Source organism: Sphaerodactylus townsendi, linkage group LG01 (assembly GCF_021028975.2).
Source record: "Sphaerodactylus townsendi isolate TG3544 linkage group LG01, MPM_Stown_v2.3, whole genome shotgun sequence".
NCBI classification, from domain to species: domain Eukaryota; kingdom Metazoa; phylum Chordata; class Lepidosauria; order Squamata; family Sphaerodactylidae; genus Sphaerodactylus; species Sphaerodactylus townsendi.
The window spans coordinates 84,580,962-84,608,044 of NC_059425.1; the positions used below are offsets into that span (position 1 = coordinate 84,580,962).

Consider the following 27,083-nt stretch of genomic DNA (forward strand, 5'->3'; position numbering starts at 1 on the left):
GCATTGCTGATTTATGGCTGTCTGCTGAAGACTGGCCAAGTCAACAACTTTGTCTAGTCACGATCCCAGTTCTTCTTGACTGCCTTTCAATTTTTTACACAGATGTAATTTACAGTTGGTTGCCAAAATATTCCAAACACACTATCCACATTAGGAGATGAGCCAGACAGAGTGATTTATGGATATGGGCAGAATATTCTACTATACAAAAGCCCAGCATGGTTCAAAAGACTCACTCCTTAAAGCAAAGGACTGGGAGATGTAGTCTGGGGGCCTCCATTTCCCAAACAAAGAATGGCCAACTGGGCCACAACTCCCACAATCCTTTTCACTCAACCAGTAACACTTCTTAAAGCTCTGAGAGCTTTGCAGGACTATTCCTTGCCTAAGCCAACTCTGGAAAAAGTCAGCAGCTTCCCTCCCCTTCTTTGCAAAGCTGGGATCTAGCTTTGTATAGGGAAGTGAGGATCCAGCTTTGCAAACAGGTGGGAGTTGCTTGTGAAAATGGGGATAGTTCTCACCATCCTGCTGGCTCCCCTCCCCTTGCAAAGCCAGAATCTAGCTTTGAAAAGGGGGGGGGGTATACCCTGTTTCCCCTCCTCCTTTGTAAAGCTGGGAGAGGAGATTCCTGTGGAAATGGGGATAAATCTTCCCATCTTCACAGGTACCCTACTGCCCCTCCCTGGGCAAAGCTGCGATTTTTGAGGGGGTGCAATTTCAGCCCCAGCTGCCATTTCCTATAGATTCGCCCCTGTCCACATCTCTTGCCCTGGGAGGATTAGTTTCTAGAGCCCATTGTATTTATTCTGGTCTAGAATACCTTTTTGTTTGAAATGCAATGGCAAATAAAGAATTGAATTGACTAAGGAATTAATGTGTTCGATGTACTGCTATTAATGACAGACAATTGCACACTGCATATTTGCTACAGATTACTCCAATAAGTTCATATTTTCCAAATGCAGGAGGAGGAAGATGCTTTGTTCAAGGAAATCCCCATAGAACCATGAAAACCTGCTTTCTCTGAAGGAAGAATATGTAGAAGAGGGGGGCGGTGGAAAGAATAGTGTGGGTAGTATGGAGGTTTGGCAGGAAGAATACAACTATGCACTGAAGGTGACACGACACAGCCAGGGAGGAGCAGGAGGAAAAAAGAAACTGAGAGCGCAGAACTAAACAGCGCATAAAGCATGAGTAACGCTTGCAGCCGCAGAGAAAAACGCAAGACTGCATCAGACAAGGGTTTCCCTCGACTCGGGTCAAGGTTCGGACCCGCCATTCCTATTGGTCCCCAGGGCTCACGTGGAGGGAGGGGGTGGTGCGGCGAGGGCGCTCGGGCGGCCCTGTTGGTGCTTTTGGCCCAGCGTTGGTGGTGCGGCAGCTGCCGGAGGAGGCGGGCTCTGGCGTTTCCTTGGCGACTGGAAGTGGAGGAGGGCTCGAGGCGGCAGGATTCCGCTCAGCCCCGGGCAGCTCTCGGGCGACGCCGCCGCTGTCAAAAGGGTAGGAGCGGCGTTGGTGGGAGGCCGGGCGCGGCGGCGGCTTTGCGCGGGACGCAGGAGCAGGCGGGGGACTGCAAGGAGGCAAGCAAGCAGATGCGCCCGAGGAGCCGTGGCTGCGCGAGGCCTAAAAAGGAGGGAAAGGGGGTGGCTGGTAAAGGCTGGGGAGCCTTTGCTGTCATGCTGGAACCTTGTTTAAACACAGACAGGGCAGGGACAGCCTGCAAAGTTTTTCTTCCCCCTTCTGTCGAGCCTTGTAGAGGGAAGCGGGGTCCTTCCTTTGGCTGCCTTTGCCCCCGCTGCCTCCTCCTTTATGGAAGTGATGCGCCTGAGTAGTTTGCCCTCCTTTGCTCAGCGTTGTCTCTGCTGTGTGATTCTGTGATGCAGGGAAGGGAGCTGCAAGGGTTACCAAATGCTGCTTTTCTTAGCGAGGTCTTTACGCTTAAACAACTTCTGTCTTGTGTCATAAATACTTATTTTCTTTCTTAAATGTGACAGTTTTAGACAACAGCTCTTATTGGTCTGCAGCTGTCCCAGGAGAGGGGGCATGTTATAATCAGAGAGCTTTAGGGTGTCAGGTGGTAACTTTTATTTGGCCAGTGGTAGAGGCTGGAGAGACAGATTGTTTGCCTATGTTATGGAGGGTGGTGGTGGTTCTCTTCCCCCCCCCCCCCCCCGGTGCTTGTTGCTGGATTCATTACAGTCCTTTCTACTCAACGGAAGGCTGATACTCTAGCCTGTAATCCACTCCCCAATGTCTGTCTCAGCCAGCATCAGGAAGCCTGCAGGAGGGTGGAGGGAAAGGTAGTGATGGTAATTAGTCATAACAGCACTCCAGTTGTTTGCAGAGGAGAAATAATGGATTGCATCAAAGGGCATTCATACAACAGCAGACTGCAGTTGGCAAATGCAGGCGAGGACTTCATCATTGCGTTAGAAGCTAAACAAGTTTTGCTGAAAACACGACATCTGAAATATCTCTTTCCCCTCCTGTCCTTTCCTGAGTCTTTCTGAAGAACTTGCTCACAGTGTTATTGGTTGCAGTGCTTGTGTCTGCTCTGTTATCCTGCATGCCTCATTTGCACAGTAGCAAGGCTTTCTTCAAGCTTCTAAGTGAAATGATATATTTAGAAAGGCACAAAGATGGTTTGAATGGAAAAGTGTAATTCTGACCCTCAGGGACAGGAAAGGCAACAATGATGGGATTGATTATGGTAAATGACTTTCTTCCCAATTCAGACACTCAGTTTGAGGTCTTGGAAGGAACCACATAATCTTTGATAGTGTTTGTATGCCCCATTGTGCATTAGCACTGTTGTTCTAGTGTGAGAAGAACCTAGCCTCCTGCAATATTGCTCATTTCTTCAGAATAACCAAGATAGTGATAGGGCAAGGAGGATCTAGCAGCTCCATGTGCCTCTTTCCAGGGAGTCCTGCTTTATATCTGAGGAGCACTGCCTGTGTGATTCTTAGCTGTATGGTTTAATTCCTTGTGTACCTTCATAATACAGATGCTCCATGATGTCTATAGCATCTTAATCTTACAAAAAATGTGACAATTGATTATATAGTATGTTTTGCCAGTCAGATTTTGTGCATTTATTCTCTCAAGATCCATTTTATTGGCGCCATGACTTTATTAGGTGGGCTAGGTTCGCAGAATGATTTGTTCAAGGGTATCCAGTTGTACTGAAAATGGCATCAACTTCCAAGCCTGGAAATATAACCTATGGCACACTGGTTCTCTCTCCAAAAAACCTCAAACCTGAATGTGTGTTTAGCAGGATGAATATTGTCAGCTTGATGATATCTGCAATTGTATGAAAAGTGTATTTAGTAACTTAAGATAATTTTGAACTGATAATGTGTAACTTAGCTGAAGTCTGGTGTAAACATTTTCCATTGAAGTCTGGTGTAAACATTTCCATTATACATTACTTGCACACATTCCTGTCTTATCTGTAGACAGAGGAACGTCATTAAAATATTCCCCAACTGGGTCTCTTTTATGGCCTGCTACCATTATAGGGTTTTCTCCTCCAGGGAGAAAATAATATGAGAAACTTAAGGGTATACATGCAAAGACCCCAAGACTTGTTCAGTATTCTGCTCAAAAGGTTTCACTTTCATTTTTACTGCTAGCCCATCCTTTGTCACACTTAGCTCCTTGTGCAGATCTGTTCCACTCCCAACAATCTTCTATCCCAGTGATGGCGAACCTATGGCATGGGTGCCAGAGGTGGCACTCTGAGCCCTCTCTGTGGGCACGCGCACACAGAGTTCATCATGTGGGGGGGGAATCGTTCCCCCCCACACACACACATCTAGGCTGGCCTGGGCCACTGGACTTGATGTGCGTGCACTTCAGCAGGCAGGGAGGACTCGGCTGGCGGGCCTGGTGCCTGTGCTCCAGGTGGCTGCTGCCTAGCGGCGGGGAGGTGGCAGAGATGCTAGAGGAGCGCAAAGCGGCGCACGTGGGACTTGCTGGAGGCTACAGCAGGCTGGCCCCTGCTTGAGGGGATTATTCAGGTTAAATTGCTGTGTTGGCACTTTGCGATAAATAAGTGGGGTTTGGGTTGCAGTTTGGGCACTCGGTCTCGAAAAGGTTCGCCATCACTGTTCTATCCATTTAACCTGTTGGAACTTAGCACTTAAAGGTAATTCTGTGTATATAGATTTGCAAAGGGATAGGGGTCTTCTTCTCAACTAGGGATGTTTATTTTATAACGTTTTTACTGAGAGGAAAAGACAGACACAAATTCACAGTTTTGAGAACTACAAAACCAGGCAACTGTGATAATACCTTCTAGACAGAAAAAAATGTCCCAAATAATGTTATTTATTTATTTATGGGGCTTATAGGTCATCCTTTCCTGCAGAGTGGGCTCAGGGCAGCTTACAACAATAACGCCACAGTACTAAAATGGACGATTGCAATACAGTATTCTGCTGCCTAAGTTACTAATAATAATTAAACCAGAGGGGGGAATGAACTAATAATGCAAAATATAAAACCAATGCACGGAACATCAGAAACAAGAAGAAAATAGAGGGGGGAGGGAAAGGGAGGCCAGCCAGTTGGATGCTGGTGCTATCCTCAGCCACAGGCATGGGGGAACAGTTTCATCTTACAATTCCTGTGACAATGTAATAAGTCTTGCAGGGCTGTGTCTCATTTGAAAGAGCTTCCCCTGGGGCCGGGGCCAGAGCCTTGAAAGCTGTAGCCCTGGTTGAGGACAGCCAGCCTTGTTTAAGTCAGGAACCACCAGTAAGTTGTGACTTGCTGAGCGAAGAGCCCTTTAGATGGGGTGTGTTGGGAGAGTGCAAGATCGAACGTTTTATTGGTAACTTTAAAAACAGATGTGCCCCCATTTGGTCTTTGCTTCCCTATTCTCCCCTGTTTATTCTCTGGGCCAATTATAGCAGTGATGTCACAACATTTAGCCTAATAAAAGTGTGAGTAGTGGAATTAGAGAGATTGTAAGGATTGCTTTGGTTCTTTTATGTTTATTTTGCATAATATAAGAACATTTGCTTGTGTTGGTAAGACTTTGTTTCTTTGGACAGTTCAGTAAGTTATAGAGTATAATTCTGTTCTGCTTGAGCTCAGATGGTTAGGCATGTAGGTACTTAAGAACCTCACTGTCCTTATGTGGCATAATGCCACAAATTAGCTCAGCAGTTGGCTGAAAGATAATTTAAAGAATGCTGCTACCAGGATGTTCCATAAAAGCTTTATTGTTCTCCTTGAGTCAGAATTTCGTTTTGTTGCCCTTTTTATCTTGAAGGACTTCCCAGAGGACATAATAGTACTTCTATGGGTTCCTTTTTAAAAATATTTAAGGGGCTTGGAAAAAATAGATGGCATTTTCCTCTATTTATGATTATGGAATGCTCAAAACTTTAGTACTTTATTCCTATTTAAATGAAAACTGATGTTTTTCTTTAACTTAAAGGATTGTATATGTAAGCTCTATGATGGCGATTGGAATTTCATATATTTGCTTTCTGGGACACTCCAGATAGCTGTTCCTTGTTCAACATAACTTCAGTTTGATCTAGTGTTAAAATAACATGAAACTCTGACACAAGCCCTTGTTCTCTACAGTTATGTGTTCATACTATAAAGTACACACATGAAGCCGCATTTCACATAGTAGAACCATTAGTATATCAAGTTAGTACTGTGCTCTTTGACTGGCAGTAGCTATTTGGGGTCTATAGGTTAATGTATTTTGCACCATCTACTTCCTGATCTTTTTAAAACTTGGGGATGCTGAGGACCTTCAGCATGAAAAGTTGGTTCTCTATTCCTGGGCCATGACCCCACCTCTACTATTGAAGGCTGTTACATTGCCACTGCTGAGCAGAAGGATTGATCCAGGAACTGACAGGACCTTTGTCCTAGATGGTGTTGCACTCCTACCTAAAGAAAAAAAGCTTGTAGCTTGGGAGTGCTGCAGTACCCAAGACTTCTATGAAATAAGGAGGTAGCCGCAGTGGCCAGAGGTTCTTTGGCTGGTGAGCCAGCTGTGGCTGTTCCTGGACAGGAAAGAACTTGCTGCTGTGGTACATGTCCTGATATCATCTGGAATTGAGTAGGGCCATGTGCTGTGCATAGGACTATGCTTGAAGAGCATTTGAAAGCTATCATTAGTACAGAATATTACAGGCAGAATGCTAACTATAATGGATTGAAGGAATATATACTTCTAGTCTTGTTCACCTACACTGGTTCCCAGTTACCTTCTGGGCCCAGTTCAAGGTGCTGCTATTGGCCTTTAAAGTTATCACTGCAGTCATCTTCAGGGGCTCTTAGTTGGGTGCTGTCTGAGGCTACATGTGTCAACCCAGTGTAGAGGGTTTTTTTGGTCATGTCATCAAAACTATGGAATTCTCTCCCCAGGGAGGATCCATCTGTCCCCCTCTGTCATCATCTTCTGCCAGCTGGTGAAGAATTATCTGTTTTGTCTGGCATTCCCAACTGACCTTGCTTTTAGGGTACAGGTTTTGATTGTGCAGGTAGTTGTTTTGATGACATAGGTGCTCTATTTAATTGTTTTAAAATATTTTTATACTGTGTATTTTGACATTTTGTTTTAATGCTTTTCATTTTTTGTACTTCAGCTGGGTAAAAAGGTAGCATAAAATGTTTAAAATTAATTTACCAATGTGCTCTCACCTTTGTGCCCTTCATGATATAACACTTCTGATTGAACCAATAAGGCTAGTGAATAATGGCTCAAAGTGGTTGTGAAACATTCTTCTTCACAGAACCTACATTTTGGCCAAGAAATATTTTCACATTGTACCCTGGAATATGTTCTGTTCCTTTTCATGTTGAGTGATGCCTTAGCCAGTTGTCATCATTGCTGTGTATCAATGCAGTATGTGCTTTGGAATATGTGCCCACACAGTTTCTCAGCAGCTGTTGGTTGCAGGCAGTGATCAGTAGCAATCAGCCATCTAACTTCCAAGAAAACTAGTTAGCTATTACTGATCCAATCACTGAGTTCAGTTCAAAGGGCCGCCTATGATATATTCCAACTATCACTCATCTAAGCCAAGCCTTCTGAAGATTCCAGTCTGCCAATGTGTAAGATTCACAGCTGATTGTTCTGATAAAGGACAAAAATGTATCACAAGGCTACAGCTTATTAAAGCCTCCAACTGGAATTCAATGACAACAGATTTTTACATATATATTTTGAGTGTAAGCAGAATACATCGGTGAATATTTGAGGAGAGGGTTTGTACTTACAGTGACTGGGCTGATAATCTTTTCCTTAGGTGACTTTGGACATTTCTTTTAGAATAAAGCAGACTAGCAGAATGAATGTTTTAGGAAGGACCCTGTTTTTGAGTCAATGTCTAATAATTAATATTTATTTTTGTTTATTTTATTTATATGCCACCCTTCCCACTTGCGGGCTCAGGGCGGCTTTCAACATTTAAAATACAATCAAAACATAAAACCATAATAACAACAATTAAAACCCAAATGGTAAATAAAATCTGCTTCCATTAAATAACCCTGCCAGTATCAACAGTAGAGGGGAGCAATAGGGGGAGGCTGGTCAAATGGTACAACCATAGCTTCCTCAACCATAAACCTGGTGGTACAGCTCTTTCTTACAGTCTCTGTGGAATTTCAGCAGGTCCAGTAGGGCCCAGGTCTTGCTAGTCAGAGTGTTCAACCAAGTAGGGGCTAGGGCTGAGAAGACCCTGGTCCCGGTCGAGGCCAGATGGACATCTTTCGGGCCAGGGACCATCAGTAGATTGTTATTTACTGATCACAGCATCCATTAGGGAACATACTGGGAGACTCGGTCCTGCAGATACCATGTGCCCAGACCGGTTGGGACTTTGAAGGTAACACCAGAACCTTAAACTTGATTTGGTCTTCCACCCAGACACAATGCAGCTGGCGAAACACAGGTTGTATATGTGCCCACCAGGGAGTCCCAGTGCTGTTCATATTTACATTGTGAGAATTGTGAAAGTGAGAGAGGCAACTTCCACTACAAAAACAAAAGCTTATCTGCTCTGTGCACCCAGAAATTAACATCTGAAATGGTATATCTTGATGTACCCAGCAAAAGTTATATGTTACTTGTAAATAGTTTAAAACCCCATTACTGACTTCCCTTGTTTCTGTTATCCTTGGTGATGAATAAAAGTTTTTTTTACCTTGTTTCCATCATGCAATAAATGTGAGAACTGCATTAAGACAGGCACTTGGGTTCAGCCTGTTAGTAGGAGGTAGGGGTAGCGACCACTGTGGTTAAACTATTCAGCACACTACCCCCCTTTAAAGCAGAAAATATTTTGTCTTTTGCCAAAAAACAGTAAGAATGCATTAATTATATTTACTAGGTAGCAGGCTGGGGCTTTACTTTGTGAGCTGACCTCCATCCCTTTATTCCTGTTTCCCAACCCCTGTCTGTTAGCTGTGCTAAGGATGGTTACAAATGTAAGGCTGAACACACTCAAACAAAGTCGACTTTATGGAAAAGGAACGAACTTTATTGATATATGTCGCCCTAGATACAGGGTGCTGGAACTGAGGGTTCTTGCCCTCAGTCCCAGTATATATAGAGTATGTGGGCGGTCCAAAGGATTTAGGGTTTAGGGATCAGGAGAAACGAAGCTTAAAATGGAAACTGGGGTAGAAAGTCTGTAGGACCTTGGTCCTGACAACAATCATCCCTTCATCTTGGGCTGTTTTTGACCAATAAGTGCTAGTTACGTTTCCCACTGGTCTGAGATTGTTCATATCGGCAGAGAACTGCAATTCCTTTTAATGCTAAGAGATTAAACATGTATAAAAAGGAGATACATATTGGGTTCATTCTGTTGAAACAAACCGAGCCACTTGTGGACTGGTGTACTTGCAATCCATTGAGGAGCTCCGTCCAGCTACTGTCATGCGAGGGTGAGAACAGATGTTCATGCTCTTTATTGGCAGTGATAGCATAGGTTTTTTAAATAAAAAAACTTGGAAGGCTGTAAGACAGTGGTTCTCAAACTTCCCAATGCCACAACCCTTTAGTACAGTTCTTCATGTTTTGGTGACCCCCAACCGGTGTCTTGATTCCTAAGACCATCGGAAATATGTGTTTTCCGATGGTCTTAGGTGACCCCTGGGAAAAAGTTGTTCGACCCCCAAAGGGATCCCAACCCACAGGTTGAGAACTGCTGCTGTTAGTGAGTCAGTGTGATGGACTGATTATATTACAAGGTGCTCTTCATATATTCAGCCATTTATATATGGCCTGTATGCAGTCAAATTTAAGGAGGTGTTAAAGACTGCCAGCTTGACTTTCATCATCACTTGCAATCCATTTTGTCTATTGTGTCATTTGGCACTCAGGCACATTTCCTAAATATAACTTTCTGTTTGGGCAGACTACTGATTATACTGATTACAGTCATTGCATTCCAAGCTTTTCATTGTTGGTTTCTAGTCTGTGGAGATGGCTTCAAGCTCAGCAAAAAAGAGAAGAAATTTGACATTATATGGGTACTGATTTAAAAAACCTACCAGGTGTTTATAAATGTGACTAAGAAAATTCAATGAGCATATATTTTTGTGTAGAATCTTTCTTACTTGTGTGATTCATTTTGACCAAGAATTTCTGTTGCTGGTGTTGGTTCTGGGAAATAAGGAGTCCAAGCATGTAGAGTTTCTGGATGTAAGTGTTTCAGCAGAAATGAGCATGTATTGTCAGAGAAAACTGCAGAAGATTCCCATCAGAGGGCCTGGGCAGAATTTAGGAATTAAGTCCATACAGGTGTAGTACAGGAAGGACAACCCAAAGATAAGGGAATTCCAAAACAGAGCAGTAGAGTTCATATAAGACATAAGTTTATTGCATGTGGCCAAAGGCGGTCACAATCAAAAGACAGAAATACACTTTAGAGGAACATAAAATACAATAGTTAACTAGGACTGACTCTAAGGCAGTATGAGGAGATCAGCTGTAGGGTGGAACAGTTTCCATATGTCTGATCACTCCCATAAGCTGCCTTAATTTCAGAGGGACCTCTGATCAGTTGATCCCCTGTACCAGCTAAAGTTGAGGCATCTTGTGTGTGGAGGAGTGATCAGCTGTAGGGCAGTGGGGGACCCAGTCTGCCCTGTAGCTGATCTTCCATGATGCTGTGTGGTGATTGGAGTTATTTCCTCCCCTCCCTCCACTGTCTGAGCGATTCTGGAGTTCCATTCTTGTTTTGTCTAGAGTCCTAAAACCACTAATTATGCCCTTGAGCTTTACCTAGAGTAGACTGAAAAAGCTTCTTTGGGTCCCCACTGAGGAGACAAGTGAGGTGTAAATATCTAAATACAATAAATAAGAGAGAGGGGTTGTGCAGGCGAGAGCCAACCCCCCCCCCTTAATAGAAATGTAAAGAGAAAAATCGAGTCACAGATCTCCAGTCATTGTTCTGTTACTACAGATGACCAAGGAACCTGTGAAAGAAATGTACCAACCACAAATTGGTCTGATACAGTGTTCGTTGAGTAGGGTTGTGCTATGTGTTCCATGTGCTAAGGTGGTTTTTGTTGTACCATAAGTTTAGTCTCCAACCCACCATAAACTTACTTTGCTTTCTCAACCAGGTTGGAACCTGTATGAAAGATCCTGTAAGTGAAAGTAGAGTAGTGAGTTTGAATCATTACTAAAGCAGAGTAGTGAGTTTGATGCATGACTAAACTGTTACACAAGTACTTTCCCAGAAGCTCCGAATGAGAATAGCCCACTTTTAAAGAAAGTGATAAGGCAGGTTAGAATTAAGTGGTTTGGAAATGTGCTCAGACTCTTATATGTATCCAGTTAGAAATTTCTTGATAAACTAAAATGTATCATTGTGGGGGAGTCCCCTAACACCTGGGGAAATTCAGGATTTCCTTCCATGTTTATAAGTACTCAAAGTTGAACATCCCACATATGCTATTTCATCAAAACTATTTAGGACAGTTCCACGTGGGTAGCTATGTTAGTCTGTAATAACAGAACACATTTTGAGTCCATTAGCACCTTAGAGACTGGCAACATTTTCTGAGCTATAAGCTTTCTTGAGTCAAACCTTGCTTTGTTAGCCTTCAGAAAGAATAAGGATCTATCAGCTATTAGAAGGTGGGAGGGGTGTCTACATTAGACAAATAGACTAGTCCTGATGCAAAAGAATAAATGAATATAAATCTGGCGTTAAAAATCATAACACTCAGATACCAGTGCGAGAACATTTTAATATGTCAGGGCATTCTATTACTAATCTAAGAGTTGCAGTTTTCTTACAGAGAAGCTTCAGAGAGAGATTTCAAAATGGTGAACTAGAATTCAGTAACAGGTTTGGCCAGAGTTTAGCCCTAATCTTAGAGTGGCATCCTGACAAACCTAATTTATCTTGTGGTATTTGCCAGAAGTGATGTTGCATGCCATCTCCCCCGCCCCTTTCTGTGGTTGTCAGTCTGTTTCTAACATGCACTTCCATCTAAAGATCGAATTATGGGTGCCTGTCAAAGTATTTTCAAGTCTTACTGGCTGTCTGCAACAGGAGAGAGTTAAATACATGTTTAGCTTCTTGATATTCTCAGGTGATTTTAAAAGAGCCAGAAACATTCTAATTTTAAAGCACATGCAATGAAATAGAAATAATCTCGATTTTTGGTACTTTGGTTCAGATAAGGTGCTGTCTGTTCATTCTATCCCAGTTGCCATGGTCTTTGAATGTCTTATGCTGTATAATTGCATTTCTAAATTTTGTAATCCATTTTGAGGCTCAGCAAGTAAGGTAGGACATAAAGTAGGCAAAGATAAACCATGAGCTGTTATTGCATGAAAGCACCTGGGCAGTCCTTGGGTTCATATGTACCCCTTCCCATTGCATGTGGCAAGATTGCAGCTCTGCTGTTAAAGGTGAACTGGGAAGTGGTGATTAGTACTTACCATATAAAATGCAGTTTCATGCTGGAACTAAACAGTTGGATATCTTGCTTTGCAGGACAAGCATAAGCTACAGGTTATCCTGAAAACAGGATTTAATCCCATACGTTCACTGGATATATTCAATATATTTTTTTTATTTTTCAATTTCTTTGTTTTTTTTTCTATAGGGCAGTCATTGATGGGAAGGTCTTAGCCATATAGTATCATCAGTGAGAAAGGAAGTGTAATTTCTGGTGAGTATTAAACAGTGTGTAGATTGGAAATAAAGATATTAACATGATGACCCGTTGATACATTGGAACTGAAAAAAATCAGACTTTACATCTTGCTGTATTCCTTCATGTATATCTGTGGTAAATTATTAAATTCAATTTTAAAAATATGGAATGTAGAACTGGAGATATTAAGGGTTATAACATGACTGACAACTATATCTTATAACTGAAGTCACTAGCATTAATAACTAACAGCTAACTAAGATGTCACCTGGAACAGATTGCAACTAAGACGCTCTAGCCTAGTGCCAGGAAAGTTTTATTACCCCTTTTTTCTGTAGTTTGTTTTGGGAGTTTGTGATGAGGCAACTTTACTGTATAGAGAACCCCAAAGAAGATTCTGGGACAGAAGAGAAGCCAGAAACTGCATTCGGTGCTGCTGGTGTTGTTAGACCTCACCACAGCATTTGACACGGTAGATCATGACCTTTTGGTCTACCACCTCGCCGATGTCAGGGTATGGGGGACCACTGGAGAGCATCAGGGGCCAAATCCGGTCTGCCCACCTCCGTAAGGACAAGCTGGGTGTCATCTGCATATTGATGACTCTGCAACCCAAAGCTTGGCCAGGGGGTGCTTACAGATGCTAAAAAGAATTGGGGAGAGAATCGCCCACATTCAATGGGGAATCGCCTGGAACTCTCTTCCCCCAGCACTGACCCCAGTCATCCAGTTTTCAGTTGGATAACCTCGTTTCTCTGAGATTGGGGTCAGCGGGTGATGCTGGGGGAGGAGAATTCCAGGCGATTCCCTATTGAATGTGGGCGATTCTCTCCCCATTGCTTTTTAGCATCTATATGCCCCCACCTGGTGGAATATGCTCCCATATGAGATCAGGGCCCTGTGGGACTTGAATAGTTTCCACAGGGCCTGTAAAACGGAGCTATTCCACTGGGCTTTCCCAGATGGCTGGCCAGATTAACATCTTTTCCTGGCCTCTGGGGTGGGTGGGGATCTATTAAAATGTGTAAGTCACCATCTGGACTCAGGTTTTTTAATATATTGTTATAACTGTTTTAATTATTTATTTTATTGTATGATTCTGATGTTTTTGTCGCCCTGAGCCCCCTAGGGCAGGGGTAGGGAACCTGCGGCTCTCCAGATGTTCAGGAACTACAATTCCCATCAGCCCCTGCCAGCATGGCCAATTGGCCATGCTGACAGAGGCTGATGGGAATTGTAGTTCCTGAACATCTGGAGAGCCGCAGGTTCCCTACCCCTGCCCTAGGGGAAGGGCGGGGTATAAATGCAAAAATAAATAAAATAAAACCTGAGGTTTATTATACGTGTGTAAAGTGCTGTCAAGTCTCAGCTGATTTATGGCAACCCCATAAGGTTTTCAAGCCAAGTGACTAAGCAGAGGTGGCTTGCCATGGCCTTCCTCTGCAAAGTCTTCCAGGGTGGTCTCCCATCCAAGTACTGACCCTGCTTAACTTCTGAGATCTGATGAGATCAGGCTAAACTATACCATTTCACATGGAGTTTATTACAGGTTAAAATTTATTAATGCATTCTTGTGTTATTAATCACCCATAAGTATATACTTCTTTTCTTTCTTTAAACTCTGTTCCTTTATGGACCCAAATGTTGTGTTTCTTATTTGTAGCCTGTAGAAACTTTACTTGTAGATTTTTAGTTCTACAGAAACTGCATTAAATCTGAAGTCTGGAAAACAGGTTAATTCTGAGATTAACTTGTTGATTTTTTTAAAATAGCTCAGTCATGAGCAGTGCTAGTAATGCACTGGCACGTGAATTTTTGTCAGATGTCAGCCACCTTTGCAATGCAGTGGACCAGAGGGCAGAGGCCAGGGAGGAAGAAGAGGAGAAAACGCACATAGAAGCACTTGGACAGTACCTTGTTCAAGGTCATGGATTTATTTTGCTCACTAAACTTAATTCCATCATTGATCAGGTAATGTAATGTACTTCTGTAAAAGTCAAAATATGGTAGCTCTTGTTTGAATTGCAATATCTTTGGCAGATTGTAACAAAGCAACGTTCAGGTACTGGACCTGATCCAGATAACTGTGAGTGCTTTGGAAGGCTACTAGTGTTCCTACATTTGGAAATTAAAGAATGTAAGAGTGAGAGACCATAAAATTCTTTGTCTGCTTTGGTTCTGAGATGGACAAGGAAAAGTACTTGATCACATTCTGGATTCCTTTTTTCTCCTTCCTGATCTTTTATGAATTCGATTTCTGCTTGTGCAGACTTCCCTCTGTGATATACCTCTGAAGATGCCAGCTACAGATGCAGGCGAAACGTTAGGAACAAAATCTACCAGACCATGGCCACACAGCCTGGAAAACCCACCACAACCAGTTGAATCTGGCCGTGAAAGCCTTTGACAATAGACTGGTTAATTGTTTGTTTTGCCTGATAATCACTGGCAAATGTGTTTAGTAGTTCAGTTTAGAACGTGATTTGCTGATTTGTGTATCATACCAGAGCAGTGGGTCCTGGAAACCTTGGAAATGAAAGCAGGACAACTTTTTGTATCTCTCTAGTAAATGACTGTATATAAATTTAAAAATTGTAAAAAGACTATAAATGAGTCTCTGTCACCTGTGTAGGAGCTGACCTGTCGAGAAGACCTTCTTACTCTCCTCCTCTCTCTTTTGCCATTGGTATGGAAAATACCTGTACAAGAAGAAAAGGCAATGGGTAACTTATTCTTTACTTTATTGAAGAGGTTCATATGCAGCATTTGCACATTCATTGAAAATATATCTTGAGACCTAAGGACTGAGTGAAATGTTGTTCATAGATTAGGTTTTGCAGTAGAAAAGCATATTCTCTCCCTGCCCCCCCCCCCCATTTGATTTCTGAGGATCATAGAAGCCTTCTGAATGGAGTGGGATGTGGCACATGAAGCTGTGGTGCTACCAGACTGACTCATGGTGGGTAGGTAGGGGGCAGTGTTTCTAAGACAACAGGGTCTCTACCCCTCCTGCCAACTCTTGGGGTGCCTAGCATGCAGTGCCAAGATGGGGAGTCCATTCTCTGCATTGGCTAGTGCACCCACAAGGACAGAAATCTTGTCTGGACTTACTCACACCCATATGTGCCTTGCAAAATATCTGCCTTATAAGAGAGACTATCTTCTGCTATCGAAGCCATTCCAACCTCCAGCCCTGATCGATCAACCTCTCTCTAAAATAAAGAACATGCAAACGTGCTTACTCCATTTCTTCCATCTTTACACTGATCTTAATTTCTTCCTTTGACTAACTTCTCTAAAGACCACCTTATTTGCATTGGCATTGTTTTATAGCTGTAATTTAATCAGCTACCTTCCCCCTTTTGGGCACTTCCTGGTTTTGCCACTTAAGTCTAGTGCTCAACCCATTAGATCAGGGGTCTGCAACCTGCAGCTGCAATTGGCCATGCTGACAGGGGCTGATGGGATTTGTAGTCCATGAACATCTGGAGAGCCACAGGTTACAGACCCCTGCATTAGATTAACAACTCAACACTTAAATTGATGTCCACCCCTTGTCCTCTCCCTGGAAAAGCAGGCTCTCCTTAGTCTAGTGAGAGTACAGGTCTTTTAGCATGAATAGTGGGTCTGATTTTCCCTATAAACTAGCCGGTCACCCAACACTCAGTGCCCAGTACTTCTGAATAAGCCTGTGGTTCAGTGGGGCTACATGCCATTCTGCTTTGTCCCCTGCCTTGTTGAAGCTTAGTGCAGGCTCTGGAACTTTTGCAGACTGTTTCTTCGGGAATAGGTCGTATAATCCTCCCAACAAATTCCTCTGCTTTTCCAAATGTATACCCTCAACTCTATATATATATCCTAGGACTGTGTGTGTGCTCTGCTGCTTTGATTATTGTGTGATTTTACGTTTATTATTTTCCCTTTAATAAAATTGTTAAACTTTATTTCATTCTCCTGTGGATTTCTTGTGCAAGCGGCTCTCCAAAAAAAAAGTTGGCAACCAAAATTCTGAGCATGCCTGACCCCTCGCTAAGCAAAAGGTCAGTTCTTGCTACTTCCCCAACTTTAAAAGGGACAGACAGCTACCTCTTTGGGTAACAGTGGCCAGAAAGGGGAAATTCACAGATACCAGGAGTCCGTCTCTCTTGTGCTAGCATTACATTCTTTCCATTACATTCTTATTTTATGAAATAAGTTGTTGTTCCTGATTTGCAGGTGGAATACCAGCTGTGGTAAAAACTGTGGGCCAGCCTTTTTACTTATAGGTCTGTTCACAAGGGCTCACATGTTGTTGATCTCTGATTGGGTTGTTCATGTTGATATCTGATTGTGGAATACCAACAATGTCTCTCTTCTTTTGACAGATTTTAATCTGCCCTTTTCTGTTGATATATGCTTGACCAAAGAAGTAAATCCAAGTTCTCTGAAATTTGCTCAGGAAAAACAAAGCGTAGAAGAAAGCTGTCACCCATCCACTCAGGCTTCTTTAAAATTAAATTCTTCCCGAAAAAGCAGACGTCAGCGCAAAACCACCCATCGATATTCTGTGAGGGATGCAAGGAAATCCCAGCTATCAACCTCTGATTCAGAGGGCAATTCAGATGAGAAGACTTCTGTAATGATGAAGCATAGAAGGTCCCAATTCCTGCAGCCTTTTCTAACAAATCCACCTAAGGAACAGTACACTGCTGGCAGGGGTAGCTTTTCAGAAACTGAAGAGGTCCAGAATTCTAGTAGGAAGAATATGGAAGACTCCAAAAAAAGATCATTCCAGTTCAAGAAACCAGTTCAGAAACTTTGAGTGAGCCAGCTGCATTATCTGCTGACAACTGTGAGAACTCTCCCTTTGACTTGTGTCACATCTTGTTATCATTGTTGGAAAAAATATGTAAGTTTGATGCTGCCTTGAACCACAAGCCTGCTCTAGCAGCAAATGTCATATCCACGTTAACAGAACTCTTGTCCAAACTTGCAGACTGTTACAAGACAAGCTGTGCTGCAGAAAATGAAGTTGTTTCCTTGAGCTGGACTGAGGAATCCGTTGCTCTGGTTCAGAGGATGCTTTTTAAAACCGTATTGCATCTGATGGCTCTAGATGTAAACAGTACTGAGACTATGCCTGGCAATTTGAGAAAAAATCTTACTGATTTACTTAAAGCAGCTTTGAAAACTAAATGTTTGCTGGAAAAACAGCATGATCCTTTTGCCTCAAAACAAAGGAGACCTTCACAGAAGGGGGTTCAGGATGGCTGTGTGTTTTCAAGATATTGTCACAGAGCCCTCCTTGCGCCTGAGTGCGTGGAAGGAGTTTTGCAAATTTTAATCTGCTGCCTTCAGAGTGCTGCTTCAAATCCACTTTATTTTAGACAGGCAATAGATCTAGTTCATGAGTTTATACAACACCAGGGGTTCAAATTATTTGAAAGCACAGTGCTGCAGATGGAATGGCTGGTTGCTGGGAGCTCTGAGGTACACCCAGAGGTGTCGGATTATCTCAGGGCTCTAATCAACAGTATCATGAAAATAATTAGCACTATCAAAAAAGTAAAGTCAGAACAACTTCATCAGTCAGTGTGTGCAAGAAAACGACACAGGCGATGTGAGTATTCCCACTTCATGCATCACCACAGAGACCTCTCGGGGCTGCCAGTTTCTGCTTTTAAAAACCAAGTCTCCAAAAACCCATTTGAGGAAATGGTAGATGGAGAAGTTCATTATCCTGACAGGTGCTGCTGCATTGCTGTTTGTGCTCATCAGTGTCTGCGTTTACTGCAACAAGCTTCTCTTCCCAGCACATGTTTTCAGCTCTTATCAGGCATCCATAATGTTGGGATATGTTGTTGCATGGACCCAAAGTCTGTAATTGTTCCCTTGCTTCACTCTTTCAAATTACAGTTCTTAAAAAACTTTCAGCTGCATATATTAACTGTCCTTAATAAGTTTATATTGGACCAATTGGGTGGAGCTGAAGTTCCTCAGAAACTGATGCAGACCACTTGCAACATTTGTACCATTGACTGTGACCAAATTGCTGAACTAGAGGCTGCCCTGCAGGGGAATGCTGCTTCAGCTCCACATAGGTTTCAAGGAATTTTGCCTAGCAGAGGATCTGAGGACGTGCTGCTCAAATGGGATGCCTTGGAGGCTTACCAAAGTCTTGTCTTTGAAGAAGATGACAAGCTGCGTTGCATGCAAATAGCTGGTCATGTTTGCAGTTTGATCCAAAAAGGCAACCAAGTGATTCAGTGGAAACTGTACCATTATATATTCAACCTGGTGGTCCAGAGAGGTGTTGAATTAGCTCATCACTCCCAGCAGCTAGGTGTTGTCACACCCCTTGGTCAGATAGGTAGCTGCCACAGAAGGTGTTTGCCACCAGAAGTGCTCCAGATCTATTTACAGACACTGCCTGCACTGTTTAAATCCAGGTTGGTTGACTGTCAACATAGTTGTGCCATAAAGAAATGCTTCTACATTTTGTGTCCCTCTCCCCCCCAATGAGGCTGGCTTAAAATGTATGGATGTATAAAGAACAAATGCTTGTGTTTAGGTAATGAGCACTGACTTACAAGTGCAATGGTTGAATAGCTTCCAGTATTTTTTAAGTAGGGTTTGTGTGCAACTGCTGCATGAGACCTGCTGAATTAAATGGAAATGGAAGAAAGGCATTCTTGCAAGATTCTGATATGAATTGGAATTTTAAAATATATCTTGGCGAATAACCACATTGGGTTGGATCCAGTCTAGTGCTGAGCAGTTTCTGCTCATGTGAGGACTTTTCTTTTTTAAGCACTTCTCCCGTTCTGGCTATGGTCCTAAGCCTTTCAAAAGCACTGCATTAAGAGTCTCTAGAGGTGCAATTAGTTATTGCTGAGTGGTAAAATAGCTTCCCCAGTGCAGGCCTGTGTATAGATGCTTTCACAGAGTGGTAAGTGAGATACTTGATCCTGCCCCACAAAAACAAAACCATTTTGTGGCATGCTGATTAAAGACATTGAATCTGATACAGTTTTTGTTTCCCATGGAAAATCTTTGTTCACAATTCCTATTTTCCCCATCTGCTCTTAATAGAGAGATTTTGGTACTTTTTGCTTTGTTTTGCAAGGAAAGATTTAGCTAGTAGATTCAATTGCATGACTTGTGAGCAAAATACTAATAGTTACTGGCATTGTTTTGCAAACTCTTGTTTAACAACTTGTACAGGAGTTCATACAGTAGCATAACAGGCTGTGTAGTGGATCTTATGTTTGAACTTGGGCAACACATTGCTTAAGCTCTTGTGCAAGTGGACGAACTTTTTTGGATTTAGCTTAACTTCACTTTTTCTAGTGTGATATGTTAAACAGCTTCTATGAACAGAAGATGCCTTCTGCATGCAGTCAGTCACCTTTGGATCCACCATATGAATATTTTGCAAACCACAGACCTGTTAATATACAAGCCGTTTAAAAAGCAAGAATATTGTGAATGTAAAGAGAGCCCAGCCAGATCAGACCAAAGATCCATCTTTTTTTTCATTCAGTAGCTGGCAGGAGGACCTAGAAGACCTGAAAGATGGCTTTACTGCGCTTCCCTGCTTGTGTGCTTTTCCCGTCAACTGATAACTGAGTTTATAGTGCCTCAAATCATGAAGATTCCATTGGTAGTAGCTCCCAAAGATAGAAAATTTGGTTTCTGAATATTTATTTTTTATTTTAAAATTTTTATTATATTTATACTCTTTCTATCCCTGGCAGTAGCCAAGCTTGGGGCAGCTTGAAAAACAGCTAAAATATTATATAAATAGAATTCATAAAATAAAACTATTTTATCTAAAATTACATTTACCAATGGCAATAAATAACATCCCATTCAGCCTATGAGAATCTCGATTTCCTCATAGGGGAACAAGATATAAGCATAGGGAGGGTGGTGCACAATTTGAATATAACAGAGGTTCTTGATGATATTGAAGTCAATGGCCGATGGATATGAATAATCAAATGGCCAAGGTGGTCGGGATGGTTCAGAGGCCAGCAAGATAGTAAAGAACCATGGATGGATGGATGGATGGATGGATGGATGGATGGATGGATGGATGGATGGATGGATGGATGGATGGATGGATGGATGGATGGATGGATGGATGGATGGATGGATGGATGGATGGATGGATGGATGTAGATGGATGGATGGATGGATGGATGGATGGATGGATTTGGATGGATGGATGGATGGATGGATGGATGGATGGATGGATTTGGATGGATGGATGGATGGATGGATGGATGGATGGATGGATGGATGGATGGATGGATGGATTTGGATGGATGGATGGATGGATGGATGGATGGATGGATGGATGGATGGATGGATGGATGGATGGATGGATGGATGGATGGATGGATGGATGGATGGATGGATGGCCTCAACCAAAAGCTTGGTGGAACATCTCTGTCTTGCAGGCCCTGCAGAATTAGGTTAAGTTCCATAGGGCCCTGGTGTCAGACAGGGCCCTGGCAGACAGAGAATTCCACTGGGTTGGAGCCATGGCCAAAAAAGCCCTGACTCTTGTTGAGGCCAATCTAGTGTCTTTAGAGCCAGGGATCAGCATCAGATTTCCATCAGAAGAATGGTGTGTCCTCTGTGGGCAATATAGGGAGAATAATACAGTTAAAATGAGGGATGAGAAAAATAACAATGTTGATCGATAAATATGTGGCTGTTAAGCACACTGGTTGTGCAGCCTTTGGAGTTGACATTTCTGGGGATGGGAAAAAAACACCTTTGGAGAGGGGAACATGAGAAACATCCTTGATGCTTTCTTGCCAATTGCAAGAGCAGGGGTCTGCAACCTGCGGCTCTCCAGATGTTCATGGACTACAATTCCCAATTGGCCATGGTGGCAGGGGCTGATGGGAATTGTAGTCCATGAACATCTGGAGAGCCGCAGGTTGCAGACCCCTGTGCAAGAGCAAACCAATGTATTCTGCCCTAACTTAAGTGCTGAAGCAAATTGGAACATTGAATAAATAATGAAGCTAGAGTAATTGAATCCTGGTTGATATAAGTTATCATATATGATAGCTTAACCTGGTATTCCTAGATGGTGTCATACCTGGGTGACATCTGGTGTGGTCTCAGCAGATCTTGTGGACTGTAATAAGATTTAGAGAAGAACATAATCTCTTTGGTGGTTGACAGATTTAGCATCAAAATTAAATGGCTACAGATTGCAGATAACAGATGAAAGTGGCCCTCCCACAGACAGGACATGAGATTTATTCGTTAATGCAGTATCCTGATATTTCCCAAATTGACAATAAAAACTTAATGGGAAAAATGTTTATGAAAACGTAAGCGGCAGTTTCTTGAAGTCACATGGAAATGAGGATTTATTTCTATATGCCCATTCATCCCTAGAGTTAGGTTATGAATTCAGAGTGACATGACATGATCCAAGGGGAAAAGCTAGCAAGAAAGTTTAAGCAAAAATTTCAGATGCTTGAAAGCTTAATCCTAGTGACCAAAAGCAAATAAAAAGATCCTACATTGCTTCTGAAAAATGCTTGAACTTTGGGGATTATTTTAGTTTAGAATATGCATATCAGCCCTAACTGGATTTGTCTGTAGTAAAAGGCCAAATTAAAAGGCCAAATTAATCCCAAATCTTGAAGTGCTTAGTTATTCTTTTATTCGTTTAAAATATTAATTCAGTTGGTTTAAATTTCCTCTAACTTTGTTGGCCTGAGCTTTGATTATTCTTGTGAAGGAAATGAAGAAGCCGAGAGAATGGCTAACTGCATATTTTCAATGTTGTCCTTGTTTTACCAATTGATAATTTCATGTTATTTTTTCTCTGTAGAATCATACGAGAGTTGTTCTTAAACTGCAATGGAGTGAATCAAATGACTGAATTAAATTACTTGGACTGTGTACGAAGTTATTCATTGAAAGCATTTGAAACATTAATATTTTGCCTTGGAGACCAGCAGACTGACCAAGTGATACCTGAACTAGATAGTTTAGACAATGAACAAAAGAAGTCTACATTAGATCTTGGTGTTTCAGTTCATAGGCAGCAAGCCACTTCAGATACGCCTCAGAGCTTGAGCAAATTTTATGCTGGCCTCAAACAAGATTATCCAAAGAAGAAGAAATCAGTAAATCCTGATGTACATATTAACGTGATAAACATATTTCTATGTGTTGCTTTTTTGTGTGTCAGTAAGGAAGCAGATGCTGATCGAGATTCAGCTAATGACTCTGAAGATACTTCAGGGTATGATAGTACTGCGAGTGAACCTTTGAGTCATGCGCTGCCATACCTGTCTCCAGAGAGTCTTACTTTGCCTTCCTCAGAACATATCAACAGGGCAGCAGACATTTGGTCAATGTGTTGTTGGATCTATTTGTATAATTCTGTTTTCCAAAGACAGTTCCATAGACTTGGTGGCTTTGAAGTATGTCATAGATTAATTGTCATGATTATTCAGAAACTTGCCAAAAAAGGAGGAAAGGAACAAGGTGAACAACCCTCCAGTGGAAATGGTAAATGTCCAACTGAACATTCTAATGCTGAGCCTTCTGACAGAAATGTCTCCTCACAATTGATTCTGAGAAAAGAGATGAATCAATCAGATCATGACAGTCTTGATGTGAATCTTGAGCATGGAAGACAGCCTCAGTGGGTTTCCTGTGACCATTCAAGTGCGGAACAATTGTCAACAGATGGCACTGCAGATTCAAAAAAGGCTTTAATGCAGGAAAATGAATGGTCACTTCAGAGTATAAGACTTTTGGAAGCTCTGCTAGCAATTTGTTTACACAGTGCAAATAACTTTCAGCAGAAGACTGAAACTGAGTTTCTTCTCCAGGTAATATGCCTGTGATACTCATAAAACTATTGCATCATAAGTGACAATTAAAAGCTATTTCAGAAATTGGGTGTTTACAACTCTTTTGGGTGTTTTACAACTCTAATTCTATGTATCAGTGGATATAAACTGATCTTCCAAGAGAATTAATGTTAGAGAATACCATTAAAACAGCAGGAGAGCATTAGCATTTTCAAAGATTTGTAATAGACTCTTCCTCTGAATGAGAAAGTTGCTTTTCTAGTACAGAAGAAAACCCATTAAAAACTGTGAAATGGATCTCTGTAGGAATATTAAGAATGGCTCTATATATTTATTTGCGTGATTTTCTTTTCCAGATATAGCTACTGGGGCTGTTTTTTCAAGGACAGGAATGAAGTTGGAGCAGGGAAAAGAAGTAGCTTTTTATCCCTCTCCTCCCAGAGTTCTTGTTGTCCTTGCTGGGGGTGGGAGGTACCTGCAGGTTTGACCAGCAGAAATAAAAGTGGCTTGGAGAGGTAGTTTTTACTGTGGAAATGGCCAGGAAGAAAAGGATTTTAGAGCTGCTCCCTCCCCTCACTGTTTTACCACTTGAAATTGCAGTCTTGGAAATGTAGTTCTTTGGAAAAAGAAACAAAGTGAACAAACCTAGAGCTAGATCTAATGCATAGTCCTGGCCTTAAGTGCCGTGTTAAACTTGAAGGAGTGTACTGTTGCTTCACAATGCATGGCAATGAAGTTTTCTCTCTTGGTTTCATTAACTGCAGAAAGAATGAGGCTAATGGACAGACAAGTGTAATTGATTTTTAGTATCACTTTCATTAGCCAGAATAAACTTCTAAACATAATTATTTATATTAATGTAGAATGTTTGTGTGGAAGACATATTACTTGAAATGAGGGACCAGCTTGCAAAATCTAGAATAATGGATACTGAATTGGTGAAACCCTTGTTTGATTCATTGCTTCGAGTTGCACTGGGGATGTGCTTTGCTGATCTGGATCACTCTGAAGAGAAAAAGGAAAAGGTAATAGCATGTTATGGAATGTTTGTAGGCATTCTGTAGGCATGGAAGCAGGTGAAACTGTAAATAAGATGTCCTCAGATTATTCAGTTTTAGTTAGGACTTCACGGGTGAAACTTTGTACTAGGGCAGGGGCAGTGTGAAGAAGTTGCTTTATATTCAGTCAGGTCAGTGGCCTCACTAGTCTAGTGTAGTGACTAGCAGTGATCTCAGTCAGAATCTTAGTTTTGTGGTTACTATTTGAAGTCCTTTTACTAGAAGCACCAAGGACTAGAAGCCTTGTATGTGCAGAACAGACTCCCTGTGCTTAAATATGTGTGGTTTTGAGTAGAATATATAGAGTAAAGGCAGAAAGAGAAGTTGTGGATTATCCTATTGTTGCCCTTACAGACTGGCGGGCCTATTGTGTGTTGAATGAAAGGAAATGGTTAGATGACTATGCTACAAAAGCTAAAGATGCAAATGTGTGTGGATTACAACAAAGCAGCGATCTTTAGTGTCAGATCTCTAATACATTAAATGAAATTTTGCAAAGTTCTTGCAGCAGTGTGTAAATTTGGGATCATTATATCCTTGAACTGCCAGATCTGAACAGCTTTTGTTTTTTTAATTCTACATACTTTTTACAAGTGAAATAGCATACACAGCTAGGTGGTAGTAACTGGAATTTGCAAAGATTAAAAGTAACATATGGTGAGGGAAATATTGCCAGGTAGTTTCCTGTTGGACAATATTGTACTGCATCCAAATATTCTGTGAAACCCAAAATATTCCTCTGTGGAACTTTCTAATGGGATTATTTGTCGCACAGGTTCATCAGACTGAAAAGGAGGCCGTGCCTCAGCCTGGTGACTTATCTGAAGAAACTGAAGAATCACAGTGCTGTAGCTTTAATGTTTTTGCTGAGGAAGAAGGTTACGATGCCGACAGTGAAAGCAATCCTGATGACAGTGAAAGCAAGGATGAAGGTAAGCCTGAACTTTGATTTGATAGAATGTGGGCATGTATTCTAGCAGTATTCAAGTAAGCAAGCAATCAGTACCTTTACTGGCATGAAATAAACAATTAAAAGCTTAGCGTGGAGAACAAAGATCATGATGTTAAAATCCTATTAAGTGGAAATAATAAATTATTGGCACAAGAACTAGCAAAATTCGTTCAAGCAGGTCTGCACCCTCAGAATGCCTAGTCAGTATCACCCACGTCTCAGGTCCTTGCAGCAGCTCAAAACTCTCACCCTGGTTACAAATGGTTGTATTTTTGTGTACAAAGATGGTAAATTAAATAAATTGGAACCAATTGATTGACTGTCTAATCTGATCCAAAACTATACCGATCAATTACCTGATATCATGGAATATTGCTGGCTGGAAAAACAAAATTGGTGACCGTGGCCTGCAGAAATTCTTGGGAACTACAAGAGACTTGGACTCCTAATGATATTTTGTAGATTATTTTACTGTTTTCCTCCTCACAGCTTATAAAATTAATTCCAAAGACCAACACAGAGCTAGATTGGCCATCTTACTAAGCAAGAAACTAACTTCATACTCAGAATATTTGGAACCATGTCATCTTCTAGCTCAAGCCCTTAAAATAACTCTACTTCATGTAACATTACTTCTAGTCAACGTATATCTTCTGCCTTACAAAAACACTGATGATCTTCAACCAGTGGAATAAATTAATTATTTACCTTTGCTAAATTAGAAAGTATATCCCCATCTGGCGATCTCTTAATAATGGGCTATTTTAGCCCAAGAATTGGAATTGACAATTCAAAAGCAACCAAAATAATGGGCCTTGACAAGCAAACCTCTTTATACCAGCTGTTCCGCTCAAGACTTTCCAAAGATTCCAAAATAAATAAATGCTATGTCCCACAACTTATATTTCTTCAAGCATACATGGGGCTTCCAAGACAAATTAGTTTTTCCAGCTCTTTCTTGTGACTAGAGAAACATGCTCCTGCACAGCATGAAGTATGATCTCCACACAACGGAAAGCTCCTTGGCATGGGTCTTTATATGCACTCTTTTGTGCTTGGCATCAGCTGCTGGAACATGAAAGGAAAGTGCATAATAGCACATGTCAGCAGGTCTGAATTTTTATATTTTAGTTAGAGCTTGAGACACTTTCATTTTAAATACAATGGTAGTAAACTGACTGTTTTGACAACTTGTGAAGCTGAGCCTGTGCATTAATTTTTGAGCTTTTTTCGGCTGTTTTGAAATCCTGGTAAGTCAGGGTTCCACTGCAATGAAGAATTGATGGTAAAGTCATTTCCCCCTGTACAACATGATGAGAATCTCCTAATTACAAATGCATTAAAATCTCCTGTTCAATACTGTGGATTAAATTATTTTTTTTAAACACTGATTCCCAGCATTAGTCTTTTATGGCTTATTTTTATCCTCTTTTGTTTCATGCAAGTCATCTATGAGAGCCAGGAACTAAGGATATATAGTGGAGGCAACTCTTATAGTCTTGCAAAGTCATTATTATTATGTTGTTGAAGCTTCTTGCTGCTGTATTCCCCGAGTTCAACTATTATGAAAAGGGGCAGTTGAGCGTAAAACATACACCCGTTTATTACTAAGACTGAATTATTTCTAGTATTGTCAATGTGATGTTTGAATCCTAAAAAGTACAAAATGGCTTTTTATAATAGATACCTTGTAGAGCTGGTTTTTTTACCTGAAATAGCTAGATGCAAAATTGTCTCTATGTAGCAGGAATGATGGTGAATTTATTTATTTAATTTATTTATATATTCGATTTGGTAGACCACCGTACCCCCAAAGGGCTCCGAGCGGTGTACAAGCCAAAAAGAACAATAAATTACAACTAAAAAGAAGGAACAAATCGAATAATCCCAATAAAATACAATAAAATCAGTAGCAACAATAACCCATCCATAATTAGGTAGATGACGTCCGGTCCTAACCCCAGGAGGGGACTGGCAGATTTTCAAATAAGCAAATGGTACATAGGGCAACAGGGAGGGGCGGACTCAGCGGCCAGCCCCCCCAAAAGCCCGGTGGAACAGCTCGGTTTT

The 27,083-nt window shown here is 41.5% G+C and overlaps 1 protein-coding gene across 1 annotated transcript in view; it reads left to right on the forward strand.

The window, feature by feature from the left end:
• Positions 1-1,366: 1,366 nt before the first annotated feature.
• LYST (lysosomal trafficking regulator) overlaps positions 1,367-27,083 on the forward strand; it is a 107,286-nt gene continuing 81,569 nt past the window's right edge. The window contains 9 exon segments of the mRNA XM_048485770.1: positions 1,367-1,500; positions 12,115-12,180; positions 13,938-14,136; positions 14,798-14,888; positions 16,530-16,921; positions 16,924-18,593; positions 22,010-23,021; positions 23,867-24,028; positions 24,837-24,993. Coding sequence (XP_048341727.1) covers positions 13,945-14,136; positions 14,798-14,888; positions 16,530-16,921; positions 16,924-18,593; positions 22,010-23,021; positions 23,867-24,028; positions 24,837-24,993 — 3,676 coding nt within the window. The 5' untranslated portion in view covers positions 1,367-1,500; positions 12,115-12,180; positions 13,938-13,944.